This window comes from Arachis ipaensis, chromosome B02 (assembly GCF_000816755.2).
Source record: "Arachis ipaensis cultivar K30076 chromosome B02, Araip1.1, whole genome shotgun sequence".
Lineage (NCBI taxonomy): Eukaryota > Viridiplantae > Streptophyta > Magnoliopsida > Fabales > Fabaceae > Arachis > Arachis ipaensis.
In genome coordinates, this window is record NC_029786.2 from 102,320,054 (window position 1) to 102,344,143 (window position 24,090).

Genomic DNA, 24,090 nt, shown 5'->3' on the forward strand with positions numbered 1-24,090 from the left:
TTCCAGCTGGAAAAAGTTCATTTGTGGCCATGATTTTAGCTTAAACTTGCCTTATTGTAACTGGATTTCATTATTTACTGCACAACTCAAATGGGATCCTTATGCTTTTAAAATCTTAAATTGTGTTCTTGATTGTTTTGATTAATGAATGTTTTGAGTGTCGGTGTTTGATCCATGTAGCTGGCCTTATTGTTTTTAATTAGCTGATTTATTACTTTCTATGGAGAGGCTACCTCCTTTTTAAGTGAGTGATGGCAATGAGAATTGTTGAAACCAGAAAGCATATGGCATATGCTGAACCAGGTACCTTTGGTTTGTCCCATCTTTTGTGTCATAGGAAGAATGAACAGTTTTCTAAGAATAAGTGTTTGATCAATGTAGCTGACCTTGTTTAGTTGGAAAAAGCTTCACTGTTGTTGTTAATTAGTTTGTTTATTACTTCCGGGAGCACTGCCTTCTTTTTGGAAAATAATGGCGATTGAGAATGGTAGAAACTATAAACCATGGGCAGAAACAACCGTAGTCTTGACTGTCCCAACTTCTGCTTCATCCCCGGGTAAAAGAACAGGAATAATTAGTATAGTAAGAAAGAGAAAAGTGGGGTTTTGGGTACACAAAATAAAGAATTTGCTAACTCTTCGAGTTCCATTAATATTTATTTGTTTAAGTCTATTTCTCCTTATTCAATGTAATGTGTGTTTCATTTTACTTATTGAGTTCTTTGTCGGTGGCAGGTGAGTGAGCCAGAGAAGTGGGGTTACAATGCTGATTGCAAGAAAGTACTTGTTTACTTCTTTGGAACCCAACAAATGTAAGTACTCGGACCCATGTTTATTTGATTTCTTAACACTGCTGCTAATATGCCAATTGGTGCGGGTTGTATAACTTTAGGAATCAAACCAGATATACATGCTCAACTTTCATTACCAGGCAACTTGAAGTTTTGGTTTACACACATTTATGATGTCCATAATCTTGTGATGGCTTCTCGATAAGACACTAACTAGTAAGAATCGAGTGTGGTCTTCTTTTTCATGCCTCAGTGATTTGTTATTGTCAACAAAGTTGCTAGGTCGCAGTGTTAATTAATTAATGCCCCTTATTTTCAAGCATTCTAAGAGCTTATGCATGCATGAATATTATGAAGCTCACATGACAAGTTGATTTCCCTTCTTGTGTGGTTGGTTTGGAGACATGCTTTCATTCAGCTAGTTTGGTGGTATGCAGTTTGGGTTAGTAGTGGTTATAAAATTTGTAGGTAGTTTAACTTTGACACATGGTTCTGGTTACAAGTGTGTTTATAGTTGTAAAGGTCACTAGGATTATATGATATTTATGTGCATGTGTGATTATTTTAATATCCATTTTATCTTATCGCTTGCTGGTTTACTTATATGGATTAAATGTAGAAACATATAATGGCAAGGCTTGTTGTGTCATCCCATAATTGTTGATTACGTAGTTTCAAGCTCATACTCACTACTCATCTATGGCTTCTTGAATATGGGTGATGGCCATGGTAGTCCATCACACATCGTCAATGTGTAATGTGTAATGTGCCCACCTGGAAAAGGGGGCTAGTGGGATGTGTGGTGCCAGGATTGCCATAAAGATAGGTAATTACTTTGCAATAAAATATTATAACATACATAAAAATATTCACAAATTCAAAATAATCTCTATAATTATTTTAGTGGTAACTTTTCCTATTTTAAGCACATTTGCCCACTAAGCATACACTTTCATGGAAATTAAAAAATTTCAAATAGTTGTATCACTTAGGTTTCTGTTTTAATATTAAAAAATAAATAAATAAATAGGTAACTGACCTTGGTATTGTGCCTCACTTTTCTCCCCAATACACTTTCTCATGCCACCTCTCTCTCATACCCATACTATATATTACACATGTACACTTTATCGTGGCAACCCCTTATGGTGGATGTGGTGACAATGCAAGATGGTGTGGCATGACACATCACTGTGCAGCGGACACTAGTGCAGAAGATACCCCAATCCTTGCCGCAATTTTAGTTGCGATTATTGCCAATAGAATATTTGACGCAATGATGGAGCCATGGCTGATAAGAGCCATGGTGGCATGGATGCTGGCATTGTGCGTGATAACTACTATGCCTTTTTAGTATTTGTTTTCCACTTGGTGATGGCATTAATTAGTAGTTTTCAGTTGGTTGACTTTTGGTCATAACATTTACGTGTTCTTTTGTGTCTCTTAGAAAACTCCTTTCATACTGACTACGCGTAGCATTATATCATTATTTGTGCTTGGTGGTGTTCTGGGCTTGTCCATGTTGAATTTGAGATGTGTCCAGTTGTGTTGGATGTCTAAGCAGGGAGAAAGTTTTCTTATGTGTGTGTCTTTGGATGTATGTATAACAAGCAATCCATGTTCAATTTGTGTTAGGCAGGTGGTGTGTCTGTCCTTCATATCATAGGCAATCCCTAGTGGTATACTGTACATAGATAAGAAGTGGAATGATATACTTGAGAGACAAGTCCTAATGAGGGTAATGCAATTGCCTAAAAGGAGGACGTTTTCTGATAATCAATGTGGTTATAGATAACAAGTGGAAGGATATACTTGAGAGACAAGTCATAATGAGGATAATGCAATTGCCTAAAATAGATAGGGCCTTTTCTGATAATCAAGGTGTATATAAATCCAGAACCTCCTTGAAACTTCTCTTGCACTTGCAAATTGACCTTCTTCCTTGTCCCCTTTTACTAATATGTGTATCCCCAATTCTTGTAACAATATTTGCTGTCTAAACTGCATGTGCTCACTTACTAATATCATTCTCCTCAGCTAGTATCACTAAGCCCGTTCCTTTTTTTCTTTCTCCTTGCATAAATCTGCTTATTGACAACTCCCCTAAGGCTGTTAAAATTGCAATCTACCTTATTGTTTAGTGTTTACTCTCTTCTTTATTATGTTATGATATTTTTATTATGCAAATTTTCAGTCTTGTGTGTTTATGTATGTGTACAAAAAACATATCTGTAACTGCAACTTGCAAGTTGTATAGGTTTTGAATTGGCTTTTGTTGTATAGAGCTTTCTGCAATCCAGCTGATGTCGAGCCATTTACAGAGGAGAAAAAACAGTCTCTTATTCTCAAACGTCACGGAAAGGGTGCTGACTTTGTTCATGCTGTACGAGAGATTGTTGATATTTATGATAGGTTGAAGAAAGAGGCTCAACTTGATGAAGCTAGGTCTGATGTTGAATTTGCTAATGCAAATGTTTCAAATTCACTTGATTCATCTGCCAAGGATCAGAATGACTCGTCCACCAGGGATCAGACAGATGCTCCTGAGTTGGCTATTAATTTATCAATGAAATCATCAAATTCTGTCACCAACAGACATGAGCTGGCTTGTGCCACTGAGAATGATTCAGCTGCAGCATTGGAGGATGGGTCTCGTGGCAATGTGGCATCCTTGGAGGATCCTACTGATAATACCGTTGCTGGAAAATCATCAAAGACTGTTACTTATTCCTCTCGAAAAAGATCTTCTGGCAACTTGCACTGTCAGGGCAATGGAGCTCAAAGTCTTGCACCTTTACGAAAGTCCAGAAGCTTGTCACGGGTTCAAAACTCTGCAATGCATGGCAGTGATGGTGGAAAGCATGCTGATGATCTATCAGCTGATGCAGATCTGAGTGCACCCACAAGAAGGAATAAATGTAGCAGGAAATCACCTGATCTTTCAAGCTGTGATGATTTTGGTTCATCTGCTCGAGTCTCAAATGATAGCATGGATGATGATTCTGAAATCCTCACAATTGATTCTGAGACATTTAGTCTGAATGAGGGCAGTACAATAGAATCAAATTTTAAACATGAAAAATCTGAGGCTACTGAATACTCAGAAGTTGGGTTGAGCAAAGAACATGTTGATACAAAGGCTGCAGTTAACAAGAAGAAAAGAAAACCAAATAGGAAAAGGGAAACCAATGATACTGCCAAGCCGATCAGTAGAGTAGAGGAGAATGCTGGCAGTGTGCAGAATTCCAGTCAAATTTCACAAAATATTTGTGGAAATTCAGAAGAGAAATGCATTGAGCAAGATGGAGATGAACACTTGCCCCTTTTGAAACGAGCTAGAGTGAGAATGAGTAACTTATCATCTACAGAGGTAGAATTCAGCAACATTATTCGAGCTCAAGAAAAAACCTGTAAAGAAGATATTAATTCACAACAGCAGATGGTCACATCTTCAAATTGGGAGAACAGTCCTGCCGATGGAGACTCATCTGTATTAAATGGAGCTATGGATAATGTTTCTCCTTCAAAAGTATTAGTTACATGTTTTGAGACTCAGATTTGTAATCCTAAGAAGGAAGAATCACTGTGTTCTGTGGATGGTGAGGCTGCTTTACCTCCATCGAAACGCCTTCATCGGGCTTTAGAAGCCATGTCAGCTAATGTTGCTGAAGGTCAAACTCATATGGAAGTGTCATCTTCCATAATAACATCTAGTGTTACATGCGTATCTTCTATTGAGAGGTTTCCGTGTATCGCCAGTAATAATCATGAAGATAATGATGTAGGATTGAAAGCTTTGGATAGTTGTGGCATTGGTTCTTCCGAAATTAATGTGCATGGCATCTCAACCAGTTCAAATCCGTTGATTTCAACAGAGAATAAAGCATCATTACAAGTGGATAAGATGTTGACCAAGTTCAGGCAACATGAATCTGGGACTGATGGCAATACACCTGCTTCATATCAAGTTGTTGATGATACAAATAATTATGTGGTTTGCCACACTGCTGAAACAGAATCCAAAAGGGAAACTTCTCCTAATCTTGATTCAAAATATCTTGAAGTTGGCAGCAACTGTGACTCGTCAAATTTATCATTACCACCAAATGAAGACAAAACCCAAACGTCAAGTCACCCAAATAATGCTTCTGATGGATCAGAACATAATGGGTTGAGTCTTGATCCCATGGCATGTTCCAATGAAAAAAGTATTCCTTTACCTGAAGGCAATGTTGAAGTGCTTCAGCAGAATGAGGTCGCTGTTTGTGAGGATAAAGGGTGCTTGAAGACAGCAGTTGTTCACTGCAACAAATCAAATGATATGTAAGCGTCGTCGTGGTTTTTTATAGTTCTTTTCTGTATTGTCAAACAAAAAATGGAGTAGAAATGAGGAAATTTTCAGTAGCCTTAATAGTAACTAAAAGTTTTGGCTTTGAACTTCAGTGCTATGATACTGTCGCAGAATATAGTAAAAGAAACTTGTGTTTTCCTCACTTAGATCATGCATTGCAAGTACTTGTTGGGGTTCTTGAATGAACCATGGATGCTTCATTTCTCCCAATTTTACTTGATGTCTATCCTTTAATTTCAGGAGTGAGGCTGCGAATGAGATAACTTGTAAAGGAGCAGAAGAGGACATGAATTCTGTTTCAACATCTGATGGCTGTTTGGGTGAAAAGGTTATTTTGGACATACATTTGAGCCCATCATTGACTGACGGGGGTGATTGCATTCCACCTGGATCACCTCCAAATATGTCAGTATGCAATGTTTCTACATCAGACAGTAGTAATATTCTTCACAATGGAAGCTGTAGTCCAGATGTACATTTACATCAGAAGCAAACAATATCTAGTCATATAGGTGTAGATAAAGATGGGTTTGTGGCAACTCAAGAATCAAGTTCTATGGGAAAGCCAACTGAAGCAGGACGTGCTGCTTTGTTGTACTTTGAAGCAACCCTTGGGACATTGACAAGGACAAAGGACAGTATTGGTCGAGCTACACGCATAGCGATTGACTGTGCAAAGTTTGGCATTGCAGATAAGGTAATATTTTTTGTTACTCCTGAAAATGTTATCATTAGGTTGTGAATACTTTATGTTGATTAATTTTACTTTTGAAGTGCCAGTTACTCTATCCTCTCAGTCTATATATATTAGTCTTCCATTTAACCTTGCTATTTTATTTGCATCCATTTAGCCATTGCATTTGTTTCTATTGGACCAATGAGTTTGTGTAATCTGAACTATCAGATGCATATGCCTGAACCAAAGAAAAATGCAGCTTCCCTTTTTGTTTTTGGATAAAAGATTTTATACAGAGGAATAATATGAAAACCTGGGAGGACAATGCATCCTCTTTAATAAGAACAAACAAAATTTTAATGGAACATGTACAATGCAAAGCTTTCCAATATCTCAATATTTTAGTGCACACAAGAGTTGGAGAAGTTCACTTATCCAAAAACAGATGTATGGATAATTAGATAGGGTGTATGAAATGGCTTCAGCTATTAGGTAAAAAGGGATATTGATGTGAAGAACATGGATAATTAGCACAACTTATTGTTTCAGTTAGCGGGAAACAAATCTAGATTAAGTGGCTACTAATAATATTTTCTGTTCCCTCTCCTGTAGTTGAAGTACTTCCTTGATGTATTGGCTTTAGCAGTTGGGCAAAGATGGGATTTCAGTGTGAATACTGAAAGTATGGATAGGTGGATCAACTTCATTGTTCATTGTTTCATATGTCCTTGTTCTTCAGTATGGTCTTTGATTACTTTGTGCCATCTCTTAAAACTTAATGAAGAGATGCAGGATGGGTCGAAGGATGAGAGAGATTTTGGTTGTGACTGTTTCTACGTTTGACTTTTGGAAATTTTAGGTAGAAATGAGAGAGCAAAGAGCATGATATATAATGCGCAAAATAGGTTGAAAGCTTAACCAAGAAGCTGCCACTTTTATTGTGTTGATGTAATTCTTCTGGGTGTATTCCAGGTTATGGAGATTCTTGCCCACAATCTAGAAACTGAATCAAGCCTGCATAGGAGGGTGGATTTGTTTTTTCTTGTTGACTCTATTGCACAATTTTCTCGAGGATTGAAAGGTGCATTGTTTATTGCTCTGAGTTTTCCCAAGTTTCAGAAGGAAGAAACTGATGAAACCATGTAGTTGATATTTAGTTATTAACTTATTATGTCTTATGTCTGATTTTGCAGGTGATGTTTGTGGAGTATATCCATCAGCTATCCAAGCAGTCCTCGCACGGCTTTTGTCTGCTGCTGCTCCTCCTGGAAATAGTGCACAAGAGAATCGCAGACAGTGTCTTAAGGCAAGGCATTGGAGTCTCTTTATATGCTCTAATATTACATGTTTTGAGGTCATCCCTTTTCTATTAACCATAGTTGTGACTTTGTGTAGGTTTTAAAGGTGTGGTTAGAGAGAAGAATCCTACCTGTGTCTGTTATTCGCCATCATATACGTGAACTGGACTCATATAGCAGTTCAGCTCCTGCTGGTCTATTCTCTCGACGATCATTGAGAACAGAGAGGGCCCTAGATGACCCTATTAGAGACATGGAGGGTATGCTTGTTGACGAATATGGAAGGTTTGAATTTGTTTAGCATAAAAATGTTTGACTTTATTGTTTTAGCATACTTGTGAGGACTCAAGAGTATATTTACTTAAATTTCCATTTGATCTTGTAGCAACTCAAGTTTTCAGCTACCTGGATTCTGCATGCCTCGCATGCTTAAAGATGAGGAGGAAAATGAAGGGAGTGATTCTGATGGAGGGAACTTCGAGGCTGTCACACCAGAGCATAATTCTGAAGTACAGGAAATGACTTCTACAGCTGAAAAACACAGGCATATCCTGGAAGATGTTGATGGTGAGCTTGAAATGGAAGATGTGGCACCGTCTTGTGATGTTGAAATGAATTCATTTTGTAGTGTGGTAGCAGGAAATACCACTCAGTTTGAGAATCCTCTCACGTCCTTTGCCCCAGCTCAGGATGTGCCTCCGTCTCCCCCACCCCCACCCCCACTACCGCCACCGCCACCTCCAATGCTACATCCTGTCTCATCTACCTTAGATCCATATGGAACAGTAGTGAATTCAAAAGTGTATGCAGATTCGCAGGTATATTTTACATTTTATACATGGAATTGTACCATCTTATTTATGGGCCACATGAAGTAATAACTAATTCGTATACATTTTCCTTTTGCACTTTGGCTCATATGCAGATGCAGATGCAGAAAGACAACGCACCCCACTCTATGGCTCAGCCATTGGCTGCACCAAGGTGTAGACAGCCTATAAGTGATGCAATGCAATATCAAGTCTCTGATTGTAGAGAAATACCAATGTCAGATTCTAATTGCTCCTTCAACAGTTATCCTGTACCACCCCCTGACAATTTTCGACATTCAGACAATATGCACAACGGATACTCTATTAGGCCTCCACAACATGTTCCATCCAATCAGTTCTCTTTCGTGCATGGCGAGCAGCATGTGAAGCACCACCACCAAAGGGATTTTCCACCACCCTCTGCATATTCTAATAGATCACACTTCATGCAGAACATGGAGAGGGATAACTTATATAATAATCATGAGAGAATGAAACAACCTCCATATGATTACCGAGAGGGATGGGATGTTCCTCCACCTTATTCTGGTAAAGACTGCGATAAATGATAGTATTTTGGTGATATTGTTTGTTTATTTATCATGATTTCTGGCTATGTGCCACGGCCTTCTACCGTCAAATTAATTGAATTTCTTGTATAGGTCCTTCTTATCATGACAAGGGGGCGCCTCCCCCGTACGGTTGTCATCCATGTGAATCAAGTAGAATACCCGGCCATGGGTGGAGATTTCCTCCCCGGTCAATAAATCATAGGAACTCCATGGCTTATAAACCACCCTTTGAGGACGCTATTCCAGTGACAAACAGAGGTGTGTTCACTGTCCTTGTTCGAATATTTTGCTACAAGAAATTGTTTTTTATTCAATTCACCCCAATTTACTGTTTCATTTAACATATTAAGGCCTAAATGTATTTAATTATTTTTGTTTCAGGTCCAGGCTTTTGGCAGCCGAGGTAATCTGAAGTCACCAAGAAATCAACCCCATCCGGTATACTTACATGGTCATCCACAAATTGTCCTTCCTTCTTGTGATTAAAATTTCACTGCCTTTTAATTTAAGGTGTGACCTACTTTTTGGCCTTAGCTATGGCTTTGTTTATTTCCCCCATCATTCTGTACATGCAATATTCCCTTGAACTCTCAGCAGAATTTGCAATGTATATGTGAATGATCCAACTTAGATTTGTATATATATGTATTTTAGCCTCTTCTGCAGAGATAGCAGGGCAGGAACAGTCACTGTAGAGTTGTTGGAGGGTTTGTACCTACTTAGGTTGTCAAAGTCCCAAATTTTTTAGCCCCAAAAGTTCTATAATTTATTTAATGGGAGCCCTTATAGAAGTTAGATCAATATCTATATCTATAATATAATTTTCTTGTGATGTTCCTTGAAATGGTTCTCTCTGCATGATTAAGAAAAGATAAGCTTCGCGTGGCAACTCAATTATAGACTTGTATTTATTGTTTGGTTGCAAATGTTTTGTTTGGTGGTCATAAATAAAACCTTCATGCTTTATGGATTGTGTTACTGGCAGCCAACTCTTTTATCGTTGGGCCCCCTTGTATTAAAACGCGTTGTCCATGAAAACGATATTGTTTATGTTACATGATGGAAATCTATTAACTTGAATGTTTAGTGCCATTGTCAATAATAATCAAGGGTACCTTCTTTGTCATATTTTATCATGTTCAAGAAAACGTGTGATGGTTAGAAGAAGAATGAGACGGTTAAAAGTGCTATGTTTTCCAATGTAATGTAATTTCTAATTTAGATAGTACAAAAGTTTATGATTATAAACAACTTTTTGAAGATATTTTAGTTCAGCTACCTGAAGGGGGTGTAAAGAACCAACAATGATGTTATATATAAGCAAAATAATGGTCTTGATAATGGAAAAAGAAATGTTATATTATGGTACTTTTATCAATGCCAACTATCTTATGTATTAAATAATATAAATAAAGTAATAAACCGTTTTAGACCTTTCTAGTAATTTATTATACAAAAGCAACATTTTCATACAAGTCATACAAAATTGATTATTTCAAGTTAATGCTCCAAACATAAATTAATTATTTAAAAAAAATTTAACTAATCACAAGAATTGTTGCAATTACTTCAGTCTCCTATTTTTCCTATACATTTCTTTTCTTTTTTTAGTTGAGTAATTTACATCCTCTTCATCTATGCTTCTATAAATTGGTTAATTGCACACGTTGTTTGCCTATAATAGTCACTAATCAGCACATAACATAAATAGAAACACGTTAAAATCAATAAATAGATTTTTTTAGAATTCTTAACAAAATTTAACAATAAAAAAGCTAAAATTAAAAAGGTCAAGAGAACCACGTTATGATTCCAGGGTGTGACTTAACAAGGAAAATTACTTAAACAAACATGCTTTCAATAACGAAGAAACATCTTAGTTGTAATCGTGTAAGAAAACGATTACACTAAGAACCAAAAAAAAAAAAAAATTGGTTGGTTGTTTGGTTTTATTAGTTTAATCAAACAGATTCAAAAGCTGTGCAGCCAAATCATTGAATCACATTGAAGAGTTGAGATTAAATAAATAAATAAATAAGAGAAAGAACAAAGTTTTGGCATTGAAATCAAGGCTGAGGAAAATTGTTATTTGCATCTTGAAGAAAAAGGTCAAGAGAAATAATGGGTGGTTCTCAATCACAACAAGTCACAGCAAGATCAATCCATGAATTCACAGTGAAGGTTGTTATAGTATAATGTTTTTAATTTCAATGTCTCAGTTGAAATAATGGGATTATCATTATTTTGCATGTTAACATGCCCTTTTATCATTGTTATAATTGCTAATAATTATATTAATTAGAAATTAGAAATTGCAATAAAAAAATTATGTGGGAAATTTGTTAAGAGAGTTAATATTTGTGTTGTTTCACACAGGATTCCAAGGGCAGAGAAATGAACCTGAAGGTCTTCAAAGGAAAAGTTCTTCTTATAGTTAATGTTGCATCAAAATGGTTATTCTCTTTTCCTTATAACAAATTTGTTGTTATTATTATCATTATTATTATTATTTGCAGTTAACTCGTTTCATTTTTTTTAAACAGTGCATTGGGTAATGCAAATTATACCCAGTTAACTCAGCTTCATAGTAGATACAAGGACAAAGGTATATATGTTACCAATAATTCATTTTTCAACCAAATTATATTATTAATTAGTGTAGTAAAAAAAGAGAGAAAAATGATTGATGAAATTTGTTAAATAAATAATGTGTTAGGTTTTGAGATATTGGCATTTCCATGCAATCAATTTTTGAATAAAGAGCCTGGAACCAGCCAGGAAGCTGAAGCCTTTGCTTGTGAAAGATATAAGGCTACTTTTCCCATTTTAGGCAAGGTATGTAACATAATAGCCTTAATAATACAATATAATTAATCTTATAACAATAAGCCTGTTGATTAAGAATTGAATTAATTATATGTATGTGTAGGTGCGTGTGAATGGAGCAGAGACAGAACCAATATATAAATTCTTGAAATCACAGAAAACAGGAAGCATGGGATCATCAAGAATTAAATGGAATTTCACAAAGTTCTTAGTTGATGAAGATGGCCAAGTTCTCAGGCGTTATAGCCCTACCACCCCACCACTTGCCCTTGAAGTATATATATTTCCTCTCATTATCTTATATTATATTATATTATATTATAATGACTGTTGTAGGAGTTTTTTTTTTTTTTATGAAGTTAAAAACTTTACTAAACTTAATTACAAATGACTATATATTAACCAAAGTATTTGATACAATATCAAAAAATCTATATGAAAAAGCTTATGATTAGATGAAATTTTGTACTAACAAAATCATGTATTATATATGCAAATTACCATGTGAAAATAATTTACATAAGTTGTTTTTCTTACTTGACAGATGGACATTCAGAAGGCATTGGGGTTGGTTCCAAAAGGTTTCTAGTTACTTCAAATGCAAATAATTGGCAGTGATGATGACGAAGACATCCTAATGTTTTAGATAAATATGTTGTCTTCCATGTTTCTGTATCTGTTTAATTTGATAATGAATCAAAATTATGTCCTTAATTAATTTATTAATAATTCCCATCAAAGAAAAGCTGGGTATTATTTGAACTTGTTGATTATTATTCCATGGAAAATAATCATCAATTTCATTATGTTCATTTTGTTCATTTCTTTATTTCTGGATTTAATTTGTATTCAGTGTCAATGTAAAATAATTTTATATAAAATTATGTATGTATTTATGTCCTTGCTATCAAGAACATACAGTAGTTTATTTCCATGGATAAAAAATAGTCAACTTTTTTTTTATTATGGAATCAATGTATAAATTAGCTTTGTATAGATTAAATATATAATTATATATTGTTAGGTTAACAAAATTAAAAATAACTTGACATGGTGAACATTTTAGGAACTTTTTTCTTCCCTAATATCTTTTTTTATGCTTTTTTTTTTTAATACCTATGAAAAAATACCACATCTAACTGAAAACCTTAAGATAATTAATTAAGGAATCTCTCATCTTATAAATTACTCATTTTTTTTATTTTTTTTAATGTGGGACTAATTTTATACACTACTCTTCATACTTACAATGTTAACAAAAATCGTTATCGTAACTTATTTTATGATCAAATAATGTCTCATGATGATATTTCTTATAGTGGCAATGTGGCATCATAATCCCTCACAAATTTTCCTTAGATATCTAAGACCAATTTGAATGAAGGCATGGACAGCATCATGGTTACATGAATTAGTGCACTCAATTATTTTTGTTTTGCTTTGTTGTGTCTAAAGAAAATGGTGTTTTTTCATAGCTATCTATCAATCTTAGTGTTCAATGAAGACAATCTTTTTTGATACAATAATAATATTGGAAGTGATCAAAGTTCAAACTTTAGCATACAACCGTTGAAGTTTGATCCGGCATGTAGGGTACATAGTCACACACTTCAACCACAAACATCTTATCTCTTCTTTCTTTTTCTTTTTTACTTCAATTTCTATTAAGACAAGGATATCAAAGAATGCTTGTTGCTCCAAAAATAAAAGGCATGATAGCTACTTTTAAGCAGAAAAAATCTTCAAAAATAAAAACAAATTTTATTTAGCTTGTAACTTATCATACCAATTTTTTAAGGACGTAACAAGTTCAAATATTAGCATCATAAGAATGAAAATAAATAATTATTTATTAATGACAAGTATATCATATTGATCAATATATTCCTTGTCATCCTTTGGATTTGAAGAACTGGTTCTTGTATCATAGCAGAGAGCGCCCGTTCAAGTTCTTTTCGGGACTTTGGTGGATATGGCGAGCAAGGAATAACGACATCTTTAATCCCCATGAAACTTGGCCTCCGGAAAAAGTCATTTGTCTGGCATTAATTTCAGAAAAGGAGCTTAGAAATATTTTTGAATTACAACGTATGTCCCTTCCCTCTACTCTAAATGGTTTTTGGAATCCCCCATCCATTGGTACTTTTAAGATTAATTGTGATGCTAGTTATTTTGGTTCGGGTGATAGTGTTGGTTTTGCTTGTGTTATTAGAGATTGTAATGGGAGCTGGCAAAGGGGGTGTTTGGGAATGATTGAGAGTAATAGTATTCTTCAAGGAGAATTGTTTGCTACTTGGAGAGGATATCTCTTAGCTTGGGATGTGGGTCAACGAGATGTTTTCAAGATTTACTTTAAATATAATAATATATAGTATAAAATTTGTTACTCTATTATCCAATCATGATTATTCATGTATTCTACATGAATTATTATACTTAATTGTTTCTCCCATTACTTGAAATAAAATAGTTTTGGCTTTGCATGAACGTTTTTAATTTTCAATTTTCAATTTTATTTTTTCTGTAGTAGAATTCGGTATATAATAAAATAATAGTAATAGTCATAGAGGTACAAAATCACAAGAGTTAATGCACGTGGGCTGGGTCCCACATGATAGACAAGTCATCAAACGCAGGCACACGTGTAATTCATATAACCAGATAACTCATTGGGCTGGGCCCAATAAAAGCCCACTATGTCTAGTTTTGGACCAACAGTCAAACTCATGTGGGCCTTGGTCCTTCAATATGATCAGTAATCATCGGAATTTGGAATAAAAAATAAGAAAATAAAAAAATAAAAAGAATAATACCAATTCCGTTTCACAATGCACTTTTCGGACCGTAAAAAGCGGAACAGCTTAACGTTACATATTTAAACTCATTAAAACTCGATTCGCATTATTATGCTCAATAAAAGGACATTCATTTTCTATGCATTGACTCGATTTATGATACCATCAGAGAAAAACAAGTAGATCTAAAGAAGAATAGGGTTCGATTCCATTAGTAATAAGTAAATCCTTTAATTTAATATGTAAATGTATGTTAAAAAGTCCTTATATCTTTTTTTAGGGGGACAAAAATATCAAGGTCTGAAATGACCCAGAAAGCACTATCAATTTAAGGAAGCTTACTTGGATATTGAAAATTTACAAATAAGAAATGAGTTTTTCACAATAGATAGTTGTGTAACTCCATAAAATATAATTGAGTCCATTTTCTTACATATATAATTATATTATATATATTATATAATTTTTTGACCTAATCTTTCGTATAACGAATGAAATAATATAAATCCACTTAACTAGTCCCTATTCAGATTTGTTAGTATTTGATGAAATTTAATGACAGAGATCGAACTTCATAAGATCCACTAAAATAAGTGAAGTGGTCTAATACGGATTTCATCCTATTGATTTCACTTAATAGTATTGAAATGCATTCATTTTATGATACATCAGAGTGAAACAAGTAGATCTAAAGAAGAACAGGGGTTTCAATTTTTCTGTATTTTTTATATAATTTTTTTTGAATTTTCCGTAGAAATTAATTGCGTTAATGAATAAGCTTTCAATGCTATCCAAAAGCTTCTCATTTTCCAAAGAGTTTTTCAGATTTTTTTTTGGATCGCGAAGTGTATTTCTTTGGAACGACCATGCAACTTATATAGTTTTTTTATTGCTACAAGTCATGTGAAAGACATATCTTCTGTTCTGTAAAACAAATAGTTCTTTTATTTGATTAATTAGCCATTTTTTATCCCCTCTTTTTTTTATCTTTCTATCTAAAGTAAAATTTTAAATATTATAACACTTTTCTCAAAATTTTGCCAAACATAAATATCTGTTTGATGTAAAAAAGAAAATTAGTTCGAAAAAATTAATGCTTTTAAAATAAAAGACAAATTCTTATTTATTTGATTAGGTCATGTCATATGAATTTAATTTTACTGCATATCAAATAAAATAAACGAATATTTTGATTTGATTTGACAAATTTTATTTTTATGAATATCTAAATAGGACAAATCGTCCTGTGGATATCTTTGCTTCGGAACTGAACAATTAAAATTAGGCTCGGTCAATTGGAATGTGTATTATCAATATAGGGTATCCTTCAATTGAGAAGAGCTATCGACCTGAAATAAAGAGAAAGAAAGGTCTATTTATAAAAAAGAAAAAAAAAGATGAAAAAATGGAGTTTGAATCTTTATCTTTAGAAAAATTTAGAAAAAATCTACATACTGAGAGTAGGTTTAAAGATGTATTTAGGGATTAGTCATTTCAAAATGAAATCTCCCTAGATACCCAATATATATGAGATTTTAATTCACAAGTGAATTAATTTAAAAGAGACCTAAAGTTAAGAATTTCTCAATAGATAATGTTGCTCCAACACCCAACCAAAGGGCTACTGTAGTACCAATAAAAAAGATAGTTGTTGATATTGGACGGCGGAATGGGTTTTGAAATTTATTAACATTCTCCAAAAAAAGTACTGTTAATAATTCCATGGGTACCGAAACCATTAAAAAAATGCCCACTAACTTATTAAGCACTATACAAAGTATTTAAAATTCAGAAAAAAAAATACTATTCCAACAATATTTTCAAAGGAGTTGCAAATAGATCCACGGGTTCCCAATCATTGATGGTTCTAAAACTGTTAAACCTACGTTACAAGTAATAGTACCTAGAATAACTATGAATTTGACCATGTGGGTTCTCTATAATAATTATGACCCATTTCTTTAGCTAATTTCACTCTTAATACAAGTCAGATTTTTTTGTTATTGGGATAGGTGAATTCTTATTGATCCATCATTCGAAAGAAATTTTTTTTTCTGTCATCAAATAGAAAGTATCTATTACTACTATTTTTTTTTACTTGTTATTGAATAACTAACTAATTCAACTATTTCTTCAATAAAAGAAAGATAATAACAATTAACTTGGGTTGGTCGAATAGTAAGTTTACTCGTCTGTTTCGCAAGTGTCGCGAATTTAATCATTGACCTGTTGGGTTTTTATTATTAGATTTTTTTTGAATATCCTCCGCAACCACTATTTTTAAATTTGGCATCTAATTTTTATTATTAGATTTTTTATATTCTTTATATTCATTATCTAAATTATTTGATAATTTCATTCTATGTTTAAATTTCTATTAATTTTGACATAAAACTAATGTAGAAGACACTTTTATAGTTATCGATCTTATTTCAAGTGGTTTATATATGTTATTAATTCTTATAAAAATGGTTCACGTAATTTTGGTCTTTTCTTCTGTTTACTTTTTTTATTTTTTACACAAAATCTTTTGGTGATCTCTCAATTTTGATTAGGTTTAATTACTCTATTGATCTTTATAGTTTCGCAAAATTTTCAATTAGGTCCCTATACTTTTTTTTCTTTTAATTGGATCCTTACACGTATTTTTTTTTCAATTAGGTCCCTATCGTGACCAAACAGTTAGATTTAACAGAATATTCCGTTCCTGAATTAAAGATTCTGTAACTTTATGTCAAATCCCTAACTCGCTTTGCACTCATATTTTCTGAAATACAATTTTACCCTCCCACACTTAAGAAACTGTTCGTTCTCTTCTCCCAAACTTAGAGAAAAAACCCATTCACATTCGTTGGTTGCCAACTCGCTCAGCTGCAGTCTTTCAACTCCACCGGAATATTGCTAGAGGGTTTCGCGTCTCCAGTATCACTGCCGTCGTCGTAGGTGTTGGTGCTGCCTCTAGGTAAGACAACGCTCAACCTTTCAGTCGTTGAAGGGTTTTTCTTTTTTTTTTTCCTGGGAAAATTTGTCATATTGTTTAGTAGAGCTTCCTTTTGTTTCTGAAAATGTTTCAAGAGGGATTTATGGCATTATTATTTTTTTTTTGGTATGCAGTTATGGGTGATTCGGATTTCACTATCGAAATCCACCATGGTGGCAAATTTCTTGACAGTGGACAATGATTAGAGTATTTAGGAGGAATGGTTGGGGAGGATTTACATTTTGAGGTTGATGAATGGTCATTGCAAGAGATTGTCAGTCAGCTAAAGCAACTAGGGTATAAGGGTTTCGCCAGGGTATAGTACAAGGAACCTGGGATGGATTTGAAGTCAGGTCTTAGAGAGATGAAGTCCGATGGGGATGCGATGAGAATGGCTAGGTCACTGGTGTCAAGTTCATGCAAACATTGTGAGGTATATGTTGTCGATGGAGCCAGAGAAAGTAACGGGATTGAAATCACTTCAAGTGATGCTGATTATGTGCCAGAGGAAGGTGAAGACAGTGGTTCTGGGTTGCTAGAGGTTGAAGTGGATGCTGAGTCAGAGCCTTCTACTGAAGAAGAGGTATTTGATGATAGTGCTGATGATTGTGACCATGAGGATCACTTTGAATTTGAGGTGGAGGATAATGATCCACAATCAAATGCATTTGGGGGATTTACTGGCCCACTAAATGATGAGGGAACTGCAGCAGCTGGAACAGCTGAAGGTGATGAAGGTTTAAGGGAGGGTGATGAGCAAGTTGAGGGCATATCTAATGGATATGAGACTGATGACATAGACAGTTATGAGGGGGACTCTGATGATATGATAAAAAAGAGGAGGTTCCCTAAATACAATGAGGCAGAGATGAACAGAGAGTATGAATTTCAGGTGGGGCTGAAATTTAAATCACTTAGTCAATTCAAAGAGGCTGTTAAGGAGCATGCCCTATTGAATGGTCGGGACATTAGGTTTCGAAAAAATGATAGGGTGAGGTGTAGAGTTGTTTGCAAAGGAAGAAAGGAAAAGTGCAAGTGGGTTTGTTTTGCGAGTAAAATCAGGGGTTCTGACTGTTTCAGGATCAAGACTTTGAATGGAAAGCATACATGTGGAAGGAACTATAGCGGAAGACTTGCATCAAGTAGTTGGATCTCAAAGAAGATTGCCAACAACATCAGTAGAGGGGAGGAGATGAAGCTCGCGACAGTTATTCAGACTATCCAAGACAAATACATGGCCAATATCAGTGTTGGTAAGGTTTACTGGGCAAGGAGGAAGGCAAGAGAAGAGGTACATGGGCAGGAAATCCAACAATATGCTAAGCTAAGGGATTACTGTGCAGAGATACTTAGGGCAAATCCAGGATCTAGTCTGAGTATATTGGTTGATAGGCCTTCTCTTACGCACCAGCCCTGATTTATGAGAATGTACATGTGCCTTGATGCAGTCAAGAAAGGCTTCTTGGCGGGTTGTAGACCTATTATTGGTGTGGATGGTTGTCACTTGAAGGCGACCATGGACAGCAGCTACTAGTTGCTGTTGGCAGAGATCCAAATGACAATTACTTTCCGATTGCCGTAGCTGCAGTAGAGGCAGAGACTAAGGACAGCTGGGGGTGGTTCTTGGAGATACTGTTAAATGACATTGGAGAATAAAAAAAGTGGATTTTCATGAGTGACCAACAAAAGGTATCACTAAATTTTTTGTGAATATAATTCTGAAATGTATATGATCATATAAGTCTGAAATGTATATATGCAACTGATATATGTTTGTGAATATAAGTCTGAAACATATAAGTCTGAAATGTGCTTGGATGAAATGTATATATGCAACTGATTATATGCTTGGATGATATATGCAACTGAAATGTTTGTGAATATAAGTCTAAAATGTATATGATCATATATGCAACTGATATGTTTGAGAATATAAGTCTGCTATGTATATAATGATATATGCAACTGGAGGCTTGTGAATATTAATCTGATATGTATATGATCATATATGCAATTGATAAGTTTGTGGATATAAATCTAAAATGTATATGATCATATATCAATGGCTAAGCTTGTGAACATAAATCTGCTAAGTTTATTAAGCTGCTTCAAAATTTGATATGTTAGTGAACATTAATTCGCTATGTTTAGATGCTATATTAATCTGTTACATGGGTATATTGTCTTCTGCACTGAAACAATAAATCAGGGGTTGATGCAAGTCTTTCAAGAGGCATTGCCAACACTGGAGCATAGGCTTTGTTTGAGGCATTTATATGCCAACTGTAAAAAAGCATATGGGGGTGGAACTGTACTAAGGGACCTCATTCTATCTATTGCCAAAGCTACCTATGTGGAAGAATGGGAAAGAAGAATGAATCAACTAAAGGAGATCAACAGAGACTGTTATGACAAGTTGTTTGCTTTGGATCCAAAATTGTGGACCAAGAGTCACTTCACATTTCTGGCCAAGAATGACATGCTGATGAATAACATCTCGGAGGCATTCAATGAAAGAATCCTAGAGGCAAGAGACAAGCCAATTCTGACTATGTTTGAATGGATTATGTGCTACTTGATGACAAGATTTGCAAAGAAAAAGAAGAAGGCAGAGAGGTATGAGGGCTCTGTTTTGCCAAAACCCAAGAAACGGCTAGATATCATTGCGGTTAGAGCTATGGAGTGGCAAGCTAAATGGGCAGGAGACCTGAAGTTTGAAGTGCATCATAAGAACAGGATGATCATGGAAAGGTTTGTGGTCGATTTGATGGCTGGAAGGTGTAGTTGTAGGTTCTGGGGTTTGTGTGGTATGCCATGTCCACATGCTTGTTGTGCTATCTTTGAGAAGGGTGACAACCCGAAAGATTATTGTAGTAACTATTACAGCAAGGCAACATATCTTGCTACATATGGGCAGTCAATATCACCAATCAATGGAGAAAATATGTGGCCAAAGATACAATGTGATACCATCATCCCTCCAATTTTCAGAGTTAAACCAGGAAGGCCAAGGATGGTTAGGATAAGGGAACCCGATGAAAACAGAACACAAACAAAATATAGAAGAACTGGAACTTCTGTTACCTGCAGTAATTGTGGCCAATAAGGACACAATAGAAAACTTTGTCCAAATCCTATAGTGACAGGTATTGGTTGCTAACTTATTTTGTTCATATGTTGAGGAACTATTATTAACTGCTATTTCATTTTGTAGCTCCTGAAGGCACACAAGGATCTGATGTTCCAACTGGAACTGGAGGAGTTGATGCTGCTGCTAATGAACCTGGTGCTGCTGTTGAAGCAAATGGATCTGCAACTGCTCCTACTGCTAGATCCAGGATGGTTAGAGGGAGAGGCAGAGGAAGAGCAGCAGTAGGGATGGGCAGAGGAAGGGGTAGAGGGAGGGCTGCACAAACCCCTGCACCACCCTCACAGCCTCCACACACCCCTGCACCACCATCACAGCCTCCACAAACCCCTGCACCACCATCACAGCCGGCCACCTTACCCACACCAGCATCACTGCCCACTGCACCAGCATCTCAACCTTTGTCCAAGACCAAAATATTTGGTGTGAGAAGAAGTGGAAGACTCAAGATTGGAGTTAGGAAGGCAACAAATCAGCCGCCTGAACATGTTGACCTCACACTTGATTGAGGCTGGAGAGAGTTTAGGATTTCTTTTTTATATCTAGTGTTATGTAGGATTTGTGTTCATATGTGACTCTGCTTTCTTTATGGTTTGGACCACTGTTATTATGTGTTGTGGACCACTTTTGTAATTTTGTTATATGGGTGGAAAACTGTTATGAATGGGTGTCACATTTATTTTGTGGTTATCTAGGTGTCCTACATTATATAATGTAAAAAAACAATGGTATCTATTATAATTCAATGCATCTTTTGTTTTACCTACTTTTTTCTCAGTCTCATACTTGTATGCATATTAAATAACAAAGGAACAACTTTCATTTAGAGAAATTAAACAACATTTCATATAACTTCATTGCACTCAACATAAACAGTACACTATTGTCTTATATAGACTATTATATTATCATAACAGCCATGCTTTCTACATCTTTACATATAACACTGCAACAATAAAAACACCTAATATCAAAACCAGCATAATTAGCATCTTGTATTGCTTTTTCATACTATCTTCCAGTTTTGCAAATTGCTCTTCCACTGAACTCAGCTCAGCACATAACTTTTCTACACATGCATCTATTTCTCTAACCTCTGCAATTAATCTCTCTAGATCCACACTTAATCTGTCTATCTTCCTTTCTTGTGCCTCCAATTCTCTAACCCTTCCAAGTACTTGTTGTGAACTGTTTACTCCATCTTCTCTAGAAAACTTTTTTTCTTTCCCATCAACTCACTCAAAAAACTTGCATCTCCTATTAGGGCAAGAAATGAATCTTCTATTTAGATTTTTTGATGTACTTGAACTACGAAGAATCAGAGTGTCTCCACAAAAGCAACGAACCCTCCTTTCCTTTTGCTTCAACCATCCACTCTTCTCATCTTCTTCATCATCAATCCCCTCGAAGAACTTGCATTTTGGCATTCTCCCACAACCAACATACCTTCTTCCATGGCTTGCTACTGCCGAAGAAGACATCACAGCAACTGCCTCACCACAAAAACAAAGATGTCTCTTCTTGACGAGGGTTCTGGAACTACAAACTCCTGAAGATAACTGACTCTGATCCATGAGTATTGACATAGTAAGGGTAAGGGACGAAAACAGAGGAGGAGAAGTTTAAGGAAGAGGCGAAGAGAAGAGAGTTACAACTCAAAACCCTACTGAGTCTCGTTCATTTGTAAGGGGTAAGCGAGGGTTATAATGGTCAAATCACTCATTCTTAACGTTTTTTGTAATGTTTACCGTCAATAGGGACCTAATTGAAAAAAAAAGGGGACAGAAACCCAATTGAAAGGAAAAAAAATGTAAAGACCTAATTGAAAATTTCACTAAACTATAAGAACCAACAGAATAATTAAACCTTATTTTTAAGCAGAAAGAAGATAACAAACGGTTTTTTAAGTGAATTTATCAAGCTGTATTTACTATTTAACACGTAATATCAATTCATGTTTGATCATATATTTTATTATATATTGATAACATATTTGACTACTCTTAAGAATTTTAATTGGATGACGATAGTAGTCCCTATCGGTATACTAAAACTTAACTAATTTGACAATAACATTACAAAATATCTTAGACAAAATAATCAGAAAAATTAACTTTGAATATTAAACAATTATTAATTTATGTTTTTTTAAAAGATGCGTGCATCACTTTTATCAAAAGGCCTTATTGCCCGAGTTGATCTTTTTTATGTCATTGGACGTATAATGAAACTTCAAAGGAAAAGAAAGCTTGACCCTAAAAAAAGGGAAAAGAAATATGTGTTCATTTTGAACTTAATTAATTTCTTAATCACGTTTGCAACTTTGCATAGATATTTTTGTTCTTTGGAATATTGCGTCTTTCATAATGCTTTTCGGTCCGGTTTTCTTTGGCCACCGAAATGTATGGTTCTTTTAATCCATTGCCGCTATTTATTGACCAAATACCCAGATTTAAATTTTTAATTACCATGTTAATACACTTGTAATTATATTGAATTAAATATTATTAAATAATAATTTAATCAAATTTATTAAATTATTTAATAACTTTTAATTATCAACTTCATCTAAAAACAAACTACAGGAGCTTTCATCATTATTTACAATCAAGACTTCTATTAAAGTAAAAACAATAATTGTATACAATTCACAAAAAATGATAGAAATAGTGGACATACACTAAAGTAATGAGCAGTTTCCACTTACTAATATCAACGCATATATGGAAATTCTACAGGGATGGTATAGTCTACTAATTAGTAGAAAAATGCTATTTTTTTTTTATTTTTTTATTTTTTGGTTTATCTAAACAGTATCTCCCAATTCGACAAGTTAAGGACTAATCCGTCACGGATTTGAGTTCCATTTAAGGGTCTGCCGCTAGCCAATGAGTTGCTACATACATAAGGCAAAATTCGAACTCCCGACACTTGCTTAAGCAGACGAGTGAGCTGACCACTCGACAAACCCAAGTTGATTAAAAATGTTATTTATTTAGTTAAAACTTGTTCATATTCTACCTCATTATTATGGTCAGGCCCAATATGGTAAAAAGGCCGAAACTAAAAGTTTGACCTTCATCATTTGATCGACTTTCTCAAAGAGGTTGGATTTAACATAAGCTGGCAGATTCAAATAAGTAACTACTCCCTAAAATTTTTTATCCACTTTTAGAAGGGAGATTTCAACAACCCAAAGATAAAGGAACGGTTATCCACTATCAGAAGCGGAACTACTTCAACAGTGGTTATTGGTCTATCACCTATAAATACAGTGAAGTACTCAGGTAAAACTAGGTCCAATACATTCAAAACCTGTTTAACCCCTTACTGACTTAAGTATTGGAATGTTTTTGTAGGTACCACCTCCCATTCTTTCACATACACAACTCAGACGGCAGTTCCAGACATAAATCAAGTCGGAAACCACCCTTCTCTAGCGCTTAGGCCTCACAAACAAGTCCAACCACCATCCGATTCTAAGTAAATCCTAAAACAGAACTCATCATATCATTCAACAATAAATTAATAAAATTTATTTATTAAATATAATTTAATATTTATATTAATCTAATAATAACTAAAAATACTAAAAATTACTACCCCAATAATTTCTCACAATAAAAACCTTTTAGGAGCAGACTTCTACATCTTACAAGTACTTCCGACTAAATTTACCCTAATAATAAATGGCATGGAAGAAAAATAAATAAAGAAATAATGTTTCTTTTTAATTTATTAAAGGGTTTTTATCTATGATACAAGAATACTGACACGAACACAATACGACATGAAATACATCGACACACAAATTTTAAAATCTTATAAGACACGAGGGCATA

The 24,090-nt window shown here is 34.7% G+C and overlaps 4 protein-coding genes across 4 annotated transcripts in view; all 4 read left to right on the top strand.

The window, feature by feature from the left end:
- LOC107626046 (protein HUA2-LIKE 2) overlaps positions 1-9,388 on the top strand; it is a 10,207-nt gene extending 819 nt beyond the window's left edge. Inside the window, exons 2-11 of the mRNA XM_016328824.2 lie at positions 735-811; positions 3,074-5,113; positions 5,382-5,838; positions 6,790-6,898; positions 7,011-7,123; positions 7,213-7,400; positions 7,501-7,933; positions 8,041-8,476; positions 8,590-8,757; positions 8,881-9,388. Of these exons, the coding sequence (XP_016184310.1) occupies positions 735-811; positions 3,074-5,113; positions 5,382-5,838; positions 6,790-6,898; positions 7,011-7,123; positions 7,213-7,400; positions 7,501-7,933; positions 8,041-8,476; positions 8,590-8,757; positions 8,881-8,906 (4,047 nt within the window). The 3' untranslated portion in view covers positions 8,907-9,388. The remainder of the gene's footprint in view (positions 1-734; positions 812-3,073; positions 5,114-5,381; positions 5,839-6,789; positions 6,899-7,010; positions 7,124-7,212; positions 7,401-7,500; positions 7,934-8,040; positions 8,477-8,589; positions 8,758-8,880) is intronic.
- LOC107626047 (probable glutathione peroxidase 5) lies at positions 10,365-12,246 on the top strand. The gene is made up of 6 exons (XM_016328825.2): positions 10,365-10,680; positions 10,876-10,952; positions 11,043-11,104; positions 11,216-11,334; positions 11,429-11,599; positions 11,870-12,246. The coding sequence occupies exons 1-6, from the start codon at positions 10,621-10,623 to the stop codon at positions 11,912-11,914; spliced, it is 534 nt and encodes a 177-aa protein (XP_016184311.1). The 5' UTR covers positions 10,365-10,620; the 3' UTR covers positions 11,915-12,246.
- Positions 17,438-18,756, top strand: LOC107627902. The gene is made up of 2 exons (XM_016330712.1): positions 17,438-18,476; positions 18,611-18,756. The coding sequence occupies exons 1-2, from the start codon at positions 17,438-17,440 to the stop codon at positions 18,754-18,756; spliced, it is 1,185 nt and encodes a 394-aa protein (XP_016186198.1).
- On the top strand, positions 18,616-20,762 carry LOC110269070. The gene is made up of 2 exons (XM_021116420.1): positions 18,616-18,789; positions 19,310-20,762. Exons 1-2 carry the CDS (start codon positions 18,772-18,774, stop codon positions 20,204-20,206), a joined length of 915 nt encoding a protein of 304 aa, XP_020972079.1. The 5' UTR covers positions 18,616-18,771; the 3' UTR covers positions 20,207-20,762.

Excerpts from the sequence above, each read along its gene's own strand:
- LOC107626047 (XM_016328825.2), top strand. The coding sequence starts at position 10,621 with ATGGGTGGTTCTCAATCACAACAAGTCACAGCAAGATCAATCCATGAA. Across the intron at positions 10,681-10,875 it reads TCCATGAATTCACAGTGAAG|GATTCCAAGGGCAGAGAAAT; the intron begins GTTGTTATAGTA and ends TGTTTCACACAG. Across the intron at positions 11,600-11,869 it reads CCCCACCACTTGCCCTTGAA|ATGGACATTCAGAAGGCATT; the intron begins GTATATATATTT and ends CTTACTTGACAG.
- LOC107627902 (XM_016330712.1), top strand. The coding sequence starts at position 17,438 with ATGGATTTGAAGTCAGGTCTTAGAGAGATGAAGTCCGATGGGGATGCG. Across the intron at positions 18,477-18,610 it reads AAATCCAGGATCTAGTCTGA|GCGACCATGGACAGCAGCTA; the intron begins GTATATTGGTTG and ends TGTCACTTGAAG.